Here is a 12464-nt window from a genome sequence, read left to right as displayed (position 1 = left end):
TATTCCATTGTGGTGTATTGGGAAGTGATCTGGACTTTGAGTGAGAAGATGTGATTTGGACCATGGCACTTTAAAACTATAACCTCAGGCAAGTCTTTTAATCTTCTCTGCACCATCAGTCATCTTTCAAATAAAGGCCTTAACAGTTATCTTAAATGTAACACAAGTTACAGCACAATACTGTTTCATAAACGTATCATAATGGTTAACTGTAAGGTCCCATATTCCATTTTCTGCTGCTGTACTTAGGTGCTACAGGGCAGGTTCTCAGACAGAAATTTTGGCATTAAAGTTTAAACCATAGAATAAACCATTTGACAAATACTACATTTTAAGAAATACCCATACATGTGCATAGGCCCTCCTTTCCAAACAAAATTAAATAAATCTCACTTGTTTACTTCAGTTTTGTTGCTTTATGGAAGCAAGCAAAAAAAAAAAAAAAAAAGAAATAGTGTGTCCAGTCTAGGGAAAGAAAAAACAAAACATTTTTTCCTACTTAAAAATCAATATAAACCGTAATATCCAATGTAGAACATAATACAAGTCTTCCAAACATTAAACTTCTTTAAATTCACACTTGATAACTTCAGAAATAGAAACTAGGAACATCTGTATAAACTAGATTGATTTTTGTAGAAAATTCTCACTGCAGATTTTTTTTGATTCTTTATAGTATACCTTAACCACCCTCCACCTCCCAAACCTAAGATCACACAGTCTGAGCAAACGTATACATCAAAGGTAGCTCTGGAGGGTTATTCCAATTGTGGAAATAGAACTTTTTTACTCTGACAGGAAATCCTCCATTCATCAATCCACCAAAAAAGCAAGGCAAGAGTAGGGAAGCACCTGTGTCCTAAGAGTTCCTATTCTTTAGGTTGGCTCCTGCCCCCCAGCCATACCCTACAGATTAACTTAAGTTGATCCTCCCCACCTACCATCCCCTGACCATACCTTATTCAATCATCGTGTTCTCAGAGTACCACAGTCTCAGTATGCATCCCTTCCTGTGTAAGTACTATATGGAGAAGTAGGCCCAGTAGTAGCCAAACCTGGCAGCTGTATCTCTGTATCTATGGATATGGGAAAGTTTCAGTTCTCAAAAAGTCATTTCTCTACTCATATAGGCCTATGTTTATTTATAAATAGAATATTTGTTTTTTTCATGGCCTTTTTGTAGATTATTTACTTCATACTTGACAGTTTTCCTGCATTCATTATCTGCTATAAAGAAGAGAGCTCATATCTGGCTAATGAGAATTTACTTCTCCCTTGTATCTCCTAAGAATACTTATAAATTTAGAGTAAAGGTTAAAAATTCCTGAAACTCATTGAGTTCCACTGATTACAAGGTCACTAGAGCAGATGCAAAAATTCAACTAGTGGTCTTTCTGTTCTTAGTAAAAAGTAAGGCTTTTCCTCTTCTCCTCTTCCTTATTTGGGACACCAGAATGAAATCTGAGAAGATGCTCCTTAACCACATAAGTAAATGGTGTCCATGAGATGGTATCATTGGGTAGCTATTAACATTTCTTGACTCTAAGTTTGAGAACAAGGAAAAAAAAAAAACATTCTTCCTGTTGAAGAACAAATGAAGATAATCAGTAAAGAATTTAACCATCTTCCATTTACTCAACAGAACTGTGTACATCCTGATCCTCTAAAACAACAGTGACAGTAATTAAAATGCTGAAAACCAAAAACCAAATCACTATTTGGTGCCTGTTAAAATAGTTAACAGTATGGGCAGGGAGAAAAACCCTAAAAACATCTTTTACATATATGGGTCTCCCTTAACTACAGTAACCATCTCCAGAGTTCTTTTCCTAGGGTATAACCCACATAACCTTTCCAGCACTATTTGACCAGCTTTTCTTTAAAATATATCCTAGCCCTGCATCTCTTTCTCATATACAGTATTGTGGATCTATGCTACCTCCTTAAATATGTATTATGATGTGGGTTTTGTAACAGCACTCATTCCTTCCATTGTCCTTTCAGATTATTTCTCATTGCTAAACATAAATGTTAAAGCTTGACCATTCTGCTGAGATCTAGAACCAGTCTTGAATACTACATTATCACTTCACCTACAACACGCTCAATACCAGTCTCATCTCTGGTCCCAAACCTGTTTTTTTCTTCCCATTCTCCCTGACCTTTATTACGACAGTCACACAAGATAGAAACCTTGGAGTCATTTTATGCTCATCTCTCATACTTATTCTGTATTGCTATTTGATTTAGCCTCCATGACTTTTTCTTCCTACCACTTTGGGCTTAATTTATATACATAGTAATTTTTTTTCAGGCTCACCTATCCACCTAAATTTATCTCCTTTCTGTGGTCATTATCCTCTATAATCCATCAGTTATTCTAGAGTAATGTAGAATTATACTTTAAGACATGCACAGATAATGTTGCCTTATCAAAATCCATCCATAACAAACAAGAGCAGAAAAAATACATGGTTATTCTAGAAATAAGCAAAATGAAGACAATAGTTTTCATAGTCCCAGAACTCTTGTTATTACTGTCAGTATGTATTCCAAACCTAGAACAGGAATACACCATACATATTGTTTCTTCTTTTCCCCCCATACACCAAGAGCATTACTGTATTGTTAGTAATTATTCTTTTCCAACAGTAAACTCATTGTACAATAATTCCACTATATATGTCACAGTAAATACTTGTTAGTTTGGTTCCATCTGACTTTTCCATTTCACCTTTATTATAGAGTACAACATAAACTGATTTAATTAAACAGTGACTACTGCTGTGGGCAGAATTCAGCCTACTACATTATCTGTGTGCTGCATAAACTAAATAGTTCTTACAGTTAGACTTGGTTAAAAATATATATTTTATGACAATTACATAAAATTTATATTTCAGTGTGCATGAATAAAGTGTTATTGAAAGACAGACTTTTTCATACATGTATTGACTACAGCTGCTTTTGCACTGCAAAGCTCAGTTAAATAGTTTCAGCAGACACTTAAGGCTCAGTTCAGAATACTTGTTTCCTACCCTTTTAATATTAAGTGTGCACACTCCTGGGGTAGACAGTAGTTAATGTATTTTCATGCTTTGGTGCCCTTTTTCATTGAGCTTCTTTAGCTATGCTTTCTATTTGCTTTCACATGAGTTTTGTTTGTTGACTTGTCTTTACAACTCTGGAACAATTTGACTGTCCCAGGTAGTTTTCTCCTCTAAAATAGAAACATAATGTCCAGGACTTTGAAACATTCCATTTTCAGCTGGCCGCTTAAACGTTCAGTATTCTTGAGCACAACAGATAATGATTAAATTGTCATCAAATACTGATTTATATTTTGGTTTAAATTTGAAATGATAGCTACTTTAATGTTTCTCTAGAAAATTTACTTTGATTTTTAAACTCTCGACTTAACGAAATTGTGGAGCATAACTTTTCAGCAGGTCAAGTACAACATTTTTATCTAAATTGTCATCAAGCTAGCTCTATAGGAAGACAGTAAAAACTTGGAGATAAGTATTTTTGAGATCGTCATCCCATTCATTCTTTGTCTCTGCAATGTTTTAATGCATCCCTAATGTATTTTAAGCAGTAACAAAGATATACAGATAAGAAACAAATAATTCTGTTCCATAAGCATAGAAGAGCGACCAACTGGGCATATTTGTACTGGTTCCGGCTGCTATCTAAACTCCCGCTGTACAGTTATGGCTGCCAGATAGCCTTCACCTTAGTGCCGCCTGACTTCACATTGACCATACATCTGTTCACTTCCACATAAGTCATTCACAACAGTAGGAGTAATGAATGTGCAGGTTGCCAAGAACTATGACAGGGTAGAGGTCCAAACAGAAGTTGAGGGTAGCAACCAGAGCAACTACCCACTCTCTGAAGAAAAAGATTGCAACACTGAAAAGTACATTATGAAGAATACGTGCAAATTGTGATGTTTGCCCGTTTTTAAAGTATGAGGTAGCAGCATTACACATTTTTATAAGCATCATTATTAGAAAAGATAATATCCAAGTTCTTTGTCTTTGAGAACTGCAAGATTTTTGATCAACACTACTGGAAAGGAAAATATAAAGAAGGCAAAAGTATGTCAGATCCCAGTCTGTAGGAATAAGTGTTAATCGATTGAGAGATGATGTTCCAACATCAAATATTGGAACACGCTTTGAAAGCATTAACTATTAAACGATTATGTAGAGAACAGTAGTTCATCCTTTCCTGAGCAACATTTTAATAATGTTGACACTTTGGTAATTCAAGTCTAAAAAAAAGATACTTGTAATGTTTTTGTAACTTTATTAAATTTAATATAAAATTGGGGGTACTATTTTACAGTTTTATTTTATTGCAACACTGTCAACATTAAATATATGTATTTTTTTATTTCAAGGATTTTTGCAGCAGCTTTTGAAAATATTTGTATTTCAGTTTGCAAAAATCTTTACGTATCAGGAGTATTGTGGCAATTTAGGATTTTTAGTCTAATTTAATACGAGATGCAAATACCCTTTTACTCTGAATGTACCCTTTTACATCTAAAAAGCATAGAACTTTTTTAACCTTTCCATCTCCAAAAAGTTACTATAAAATAATGATAAAGACTCCTGTGACTGTTTTAGCTTTTACGGTGGTACTATACAAGCAGTGATAAAAGGTGATCTTTAGTGCTCTGTACTTCAGATTTTTCTTATCAGTTTTTAAAATCCACAAATTGTTTGTGTCCCGGTTTTTCCAAATAATTTCAGTCTAAAATTTTCCATGATTTTTTCCCCCATTAATCCTCATCCTCCTGGTAGGTTTATCTTAAAGGCTATTTTATAATTATCTTAAGGGTCAATTTAATAAAGTTACAAAAACATTAAAACCAGTAAGTTCATCTATAAATGACACATCTTTTTGCCGTCAATGGTGCTAAGGATTATGTGGGTTGAACAGCAACTATAGCTTACATTTCTGACCAAGTTTATTTTCTCTGGAGGTGGTTACTCTTGCAATACTCAACATAGCTTACCATGAAAACTATGTCTTTCTGTATTTAGGGATCAGCATATGATTTAATATATTAAATTGTCAGAGATAGATATTACAGGTTAATTATTCTGTGTTTTTAATCACATGTTACAATATTACATTAATTTTATATTATGTATAATTTATGCTTTATAATAAAAGGTTTAGATTGCATTTTTGTTTAGCACAAAGTATCGTAATGTCACAAAATTCTAGCACTGTAAAGAACTTGGGAGCATATACATAGCAAGCCATCTCTTTGTGAGGAAACCCAGGTTCAGCAAGATGAAGCAATGTATGCCTAGGACATTGTAATTCGAACATCCAAACATAAAATACAGTATTTTGAACAGTTTTGTAATTGCATGGGCTTTTCAACGATAGTAATCTTTAATTTTATTTTGCTTTAATATTTAGGTAAAAATTGGTTTCTCTTGATTGCACTACATGGTTATATTGTCAAGACTTAAAAATGCTACATTAGCCCAAATAACAAATAACAAAAGCTTAATAAATGTTTTCTACATTAACTTAGTATTTTAAAAACTTAAATGTATTCATAGGTTTCAAAGCTTTGCATAAAGAAAAATTTTGTATGAAGAATAGTTACCTTTTACTTTTATATCTCTATGTACAAACAGGTATGTGTGTTGTTTTGCCAGAATCTGGTCATATTTTTATAATTATATATATATATATATAGGCTGTTTGATATAAAGATGATGATTTTATTTTTAAAATTCAGGTATTTAAATTAATTATAGATTGAATAATAAGAAATATTTTCCTTTGAACTCTTTAGTAACCTACTTATATTCTTCTAATCTATTCCCTTCATTTTTCCCTTCGTTTTCCTGCCTGCCCATTTATATTCTTGGAATAGCCAAAGTCTTAGAAAAGAGATTTAAAGGGCACAAATTTAATTTTTGATCAGTATTTCCTCCCAGCCCTAACCTTTTCTCCCTACTAGCCCAGGTTCCCCTAGAAGGAAGTAGTTCAAAGAAGTTGCTCATATAAAATTAGGATGAGGTAAATTAATATAAATTTGACACGTTTATGTTATATTTATTTGTGATAATTAAGAATGGAAGAAAAAGCGTACTGTTTTCCTTATTTTCAGCACATTTTCTTTCTTTTTCAGCTTTTTAATTAAATGAAGCCAAGTGGGATTTACATAAAGTGAATGTTTACCGTGAAGATAAAGTGTTCCTGTCATACTAATTTGAATTCTTGAGTTCATTTTCTTGTTCACTGTGATAATATAGCATATGCTTGTGTGATTTTTTTAAATGTGAGTTTTTCTAGTAAATTTAATTTATAGAAGTGGATGAGTAAATTTAAATATTAGCCCTGGAAGAACAAAGGAAACATTGAAGTGTTTTTCAAGCAAATTATAATCTGTATATGTGCTACAGGATTGAAATAAATGACAATGTGATTATCAATCCTTGTTTTAGAACTATTCACTCCTTAGTAAAAAAAAAAAAAAAAACACAGTGTAAGTAAGACAAAACTATGAAATGTTAAAGAATTTTTGGGCTATACAGAGAGGAGACATATACATGGAATTATGTTGTATACTGAAAATTAGTTGCTGCAGTTTTGGTTATAAAAGATGTATATGGCTACAAAGTAGTGTTTTGTTCTTATTATCTATTAACAATGTATGAGTAAAAAGAACAGGGAGCTGTAAGAATAGACCTTACAATTGAGACACCTTCCATGGGAAGGGGAAGTTCTCCCCAGGATATAAATCTAAAGCATACCTGACTAGATCCGTGTGCCTCAGAGGCATCATGCAGTGAGCACAACCCCCCCGAACTAAAAATTAATTTCTCTTCAACTTTATGATCATCATCCAATATGCAAAGTATACATTCAAAACTTAACCCACCACAGTCAGTTTTCCCTTTTTAAACCCACACCCCCCACACCATGTACAAAGAGTAACATTAAAACCTCATTCTCATAAAAGTTTGTTTTTTTAATGTGAATGAGTGAACTATTGACACTTGCTTGAGAACCAAAAATACAGGAGTTCAACTACTATATGTGTGTCATAATTTATTATATTAGTCACTTTCACATATGACATTTGTCTTTAAAAACCACCCTATATATTAGATAAGAAATTAAAAAAGTTTGCCTGACTTGAGTACTGGAAGCTGAGTGCAAAAAAAGTTGAGAGGCTTGTAAACTAGATTAACTCAATTCTGCATTTGCATTTTCTGTGTTGCAACACAAAGGATTTAGTATGTTATTTAATAGACTTTTCTTTTTTATAAGCTTCACCATTTGCTAGTGAAATCTGAATACCAGGCCCTGTACAATTTTTGTTAGCTAATAATGGTAGCTATACAGTCTCTCTAACAGGGAACGAGGTATCCATCTACAGAATTTACTCACTTTGCACCTATGAAATGAAATTTCCTCCTTAACATGTCCACTTAGTTATAAAATTATTTTTAAAAATTGTAACAGAGCAGATCTGCAAATTATGTGCTTACATTCAAAAAGTACTGAGATTACTTACCCACCTCCTCCCCCAGGCCCCCAGTGATATGATGTGAAGAAAGTCTGCACGAGGTATGGAATACCAACAAGCCTAACACTTGAACATTATGGGATTTCCAGAAAAGGAAGAGAACAAGATAAAAAGTTTAAAGATATGGCCCTCCCTCGTGGCACAGTGGGTTAAAGCATAGCACTGCAAGCTAGCCACAGTGCTTGTGTGCAAGTTTAATCCCCAGGGAGGTGACCCAGATGGCTCAGCAGACCTCTTCTGTCTTATCTGCTACTCCCCTCAGCAAAGCACTTTGTCCATCTGCCTGTTCTGCTCCCCACTCTGTCTCTGGTGAATCCTCTCACAACCCCTGTGCCTCTGGCCTGTATCCCAGTTCTGTATGAATTAAATAAATCAATCTTAAAAAAAAAGTTTAATAAAGATATAATGACTGAAATCCTTCTCTTAAGAGAAAAGGACATTTAAATTCATGAAATTCCTCAATCCTATATTCTACATAAGGAAGTCTTCAACAAAACACATTGTGAATGGCCAAAAACCAAGAAAAAAATTTAGAGCAATGAGATGAAACTCAAGTCATTCACAAGAATGTAAGTATTTTTCACCAGCAACCCTGCAGAAGAATGGGAGAGATAAAATACTCCAAGTGCTGAAACAAAACTAACCAATCAAGAATAAATTGCCCTCAGAAATCAAATAATTTTAATAGATGCAGAAATAAAGCATCCTTTTATCATTTTCCACAAACTAATTATAAAAGTAATGTACCTCCGATAAAGGCTATTTATGACAAACCAAATGATATATTAAAAACTTTTTCTTTTACATCAGGAATGAAATGGCCACTCTCACCACTTTAGTCAATTTAGTACTAGAATTCCTAGCCAGAGCAATTAGGCAATAATATGAAAAGGTTTCTAAATTATAAAGGAAGTAGTAATACTTAAGTAGCATTCTTATATAAATCATAAAAACTGCAGCTAAACCTATTAAAAACAACAAAATAACCAGTGAATTTAGTATAGTTGCAGGATAAGAAAAATGTTGCATTTTTAGCATCTTCCTGAAAGAGAAATTAAGAAAATAATTCCCTTTTGATTAACATCATTTAAGTACTTTAACAGAAACTTGAGGTGAAAAGCCTGAACAAAAATTTATGACAATGAAAAAATGATGAAGATATATGTAACTGAAACTGTATCCCAGATTCCAAGATTGGAGCTGTTGGTTCTTAAAAGATCTGTGCCACTCAAAGCAATCAACAAAGTTAATGCAATTCCTATCAAAATTCCATTGACATACATCACACATACAGCCAAAGAAACTACTAAAATGTCATACGGAATTATGGAAGACCCCAGCTAGGCAATGGCTGTTTTGTTTGCAGAAGAATAAAGCTGGAGGCATCGCATTTTCTGACTTCATTCTTTATTATAAGGCTATGCAAACAAAGCAGTTAAAAACAGACATACCAAATAAAGAATCCAGAAATTAGCTATGCATGTAGAGTCAACTCATCTTTCATGAGCTTTGAAAACATCTAATGAGGAAAGTTCTTTTTGAATAAATGAGACTTGGAAAACTACATGCAGAAGAATTAAATGACTCTTATCTTGCACAACTCACAAATGAACAATTTGAAGTGGATTAAAGGCATAAATGTGAAATCTAAAATCCGAATTCCTAAAACAAAGAAAAAGCTGCTTTCATCTTGGCAATGACTTTTGTATATGATGCAGACAACAAAAGCAAATATAGAAAAGGGAGACTACATAAGACTGAGTGAAATACATAGCGATTTTCTTTAAGGAAAATGCCAAGGTACCCATGCTCACCATTTCTGTTCAACATTGCAGTATATGTTTTAGCCACAATTTGCCAAGGAAGTAAATAAATTTTAAAGGGCACTATAGAAGTGTTAACAGATGTCTTCTTTTTCATAAATGTATTTTAAAATAATTTTTAAAATCTGAACTTTCACCCAAGTTGTAGGGGACATGATCAACAGCAAAAGTCAGCTGTATTTCTATAAACAGTGAATAGTATGAAAAGGAAATGAAGCAATTCTATTTATAACAATGAAAAGGTAAAATGTCTGGAAACAGATTTTACCAAGTAATTAAAATGCAAGGTCTGCTTAAAGAATTTGAGACTCTAATGAATCAAAATCATTTGCCTGTTGGGATATTTATTATGGGAAAGGTAGAAATATGTACCATGTAATCTAAAAACTCACTGTGGGTAACTACTAAATATACAAACAAAATAAATCTGAAGGAGAAAGGCAAATACTGTTTGATTTGACAAGTATGCGGAATACAAATAAACCGAAGCCAGACAAACCTTAGAAAGCTGATGATAGGATTGAGGCTACAAGACTGGATAAGTGAGGGTGAGGAGCAGCGTTTATAAGTATTTTGGGTGCGTTGGTGGTGAGTGTGGTGTGGTAATACCCATCTAAATAGGTGTCAACCTGTAACTGCAAATCATACACAATGTTGTGTACCAGCATACTTCAACAGAAGACAAAGCACTTAAATATGTATCTATATAAAAGCAGTAATATCCAATGGCCTTTTGTAAAAATGAGCAAATCAAATTCTGTAATTCATGGAATTGCAAGCAACCCTTAATAGAACAGTATTGAAAGGAGAGGAAAAGTTGAAACAAGGTTCAATTTTGAAACTTAACAATGTTGCAGTAGTGGATGATACCATCCAGTACAAGGTACCAAAAATGGGCCCTGGCATGAGAACATACAGATTCATGAAATAGAAATGGGAGCCAGAAAGTTAGTCTAAAATTATCTCATTTTGAGAAGGATGCCAGACCCACCCACTGGGGGGATAATGGTGTCTTCAATGAGTGATACTGGGACAATTGGATTGCTACATAGATGAAGTTGTATACATTAGGATAAAGATACACGAATATACCATACAAAGAAGATGGCTTATGTCATTAGCTATTAGAAAAATGTTAGCCAGTATCACAATGTAACACCCACAGATAGATAGCAAGCTTTGGCAAAGATGTGTGCCCTCTCCTTGGTGGCACAAGAAGTTAAAACGCAGCACTACAAAGCTATCAGCAGCCGTTGTAGTATGAGTTTGATCTCCAGCTTAATGGCTTCTCAAGTAAATAATCATAGAATTACCATCTAATAGCAATGACACTCAGAATAATTGAAAACGGATGTTCAAACAAAAGCATGTATGTGAAAGCACATAATACTATTCATAATTGTCAAGAAATGAACAACCAGTCAACTGTTGAGTAAACAAAATGGGTATCCCCATACCTTATTCAATCATAAAAAGGAATTCCTCATGCACATTACTAAGACGTATGAATTTGGAAAATGTACTAAGTGAAAGGAGTTAGATGCAAAAATCACATTATTATATTTATGCTTAATGCTCAGAATTTGAAAGTCAAATAAAATAAAGCAGGGTTTTCTTCTGAAGTGACAAAATATTCTGGAACTATAGTCACAACATTGTGAATATACTTAATATTACTGAATTACATTCATTTAAGCAGGTAAAATATTTTGTACCACACAAAAAGAAATGATGCATTTAACTATTTGAAATTGTATTTGGGCAACAGAATACATGATCCTTTCATCTGGACTTTGAAGTTTGGTATATATAGACCATATTGATGATGGTGAAAAAGCAACACTTAATTTTTATAATAAAGGAGTGATTCTTGAATGTGCCTCTTTTTCCTATCCCTGCTTTATAGGAGGTTGATTACTAGAGAAAGTGAAGATAAAAGATAATGTAAAAGACAAGCGAGTTAAATGATGAAGTTAATAAATGTTTCTCAATTATTTACTATGAGGATTTTAGATACTAGAAAATATATGCTTATCTAATTCACTGTTTTTCAAGGTTATATATGGTAAAACACTACTTGCTATCTAAACAAAAAGTAAGTAGCCTTAAGTAACATCTTAACTGATGTTTGCTTATTTAATCAATAGATTTTTAACTATGAAACTGTTCATTTCCCCTTTGATCACATACCTATACATTTCCCTTTAACTGCCCCCCCAAAAAAAGAAAGTTTTGTGTTTTTTTTTTGTTTTTTTTTTTAAATCTTCATTTGTGAAAGGATGAATAACCTAAAAGTGTAAGCACATATCCTATTACCTCTCTGGAAAAGGAGGATACTGTTTGTTATCTAATGAGTCCTGCTTTGAAGTGTCTCTATAACACTTGATGTGTCAACATGTTTTGAAAGTTCAGTCCTGTTAAGTCCTATGATGTTTTTAAACTGCATACAGTTCTAATTCACTCATATATTGGCCTACATACTCTTAAATTTCAAGTTAGCTTTTAACTTCTTATCATTTAATATTTAGAAGTATTAATATCTAGTATCACTTGCTACCTATTTCTTACATTTTTAGGATTTCAGACAATATTGTTGTCATCTCCTTTAATTGGCAATGATCTAAGTATGATCTAAGTGTTATCTAAGTATGTCTTCAATGATTTTGCATGCTACAATTGCAAAATAATTTTTTAAAGATTTACTTGTGCATATAGAACTGAGGTACAAGCCAGAAGTGCAGGGGCAGTGAGAGGATTCACCAGAGACAGAGTGGGGGTGCAGGACAGGCAGATCAATGAAATAACACTGCTGAGGGGAGCAGCAGGTAGGTCAGGAGAGGTCTGCTGCGCCTTGTGGATCACCTCTGGGATTGGGAATCAAACTCATGCTGAAATGTTTAGCTTCTTAGCGCTTTAACTGGTTGTGCCACCAGGGAGGGCCCACAAAATATTTTAAAGCGTTCTTAAGATATTGTGAAAATATAATAATATCATGATGAAAACCATTTAAGTTTTTTGCTAAGTATAACATTGTTATACTTTCATGTTCATTTAAAAATCATTTAGTT

At 33.3% G+C, this 12464-nt stretch overlaps 1 protein-coding gene across 2 annotated transcripts in view; it reads left to right on the top strand.

Annotated features, from left to right (window-relative positions):
- Positions 1 to 6524, top strand: part of TUSC3 (tumor suppressor candidate 3) — a 122715-nt gene extending 116191 nt beyond the window's left edge. The window contains exons 10-11 of one of the 2 annotated variants that reach the window (XM_004682192.2): positions 26 to 88; positions 6170 to 6524. In XM_004682192.2, the coding sequence (XP_004682249.1) occupies positions 26 to 44 (19 nt within the window). In that variant the 3' untranslated portion in view covers positions 45 to 88; positions 6170 to 6524. The remainder of the gene's footprint in view (positions 1 to 25; positions 89 to 6169) is intronic. The other variant, XM_004682193.2, reaches the window with a different exon arrangement.
- Positions 6525 to 12464: the final 5940 nt, after the last annotated feature.

Source organism: Condylura cristata, unplaced genomic scaffold, assembly GCF_000260355.1.
Source record: "Condylura cristata isolate star-nosed mole 26May11 unplaced genomic scaffold, ConCri1.0 scaffold00014, whole genome shotgun sequence".
NCBI classification, from domain to species: Eukaryota; Metazoa; Chordata; class Mammalia; order Eulipotyphla; family Talpidae; genus Condylura; species Condylura cristata.
The sequence above is the reverse complement of the archived record's forward strand: the minus strand, read 5'-3'. Positions and strand labels throughout refer to the sequence as shown.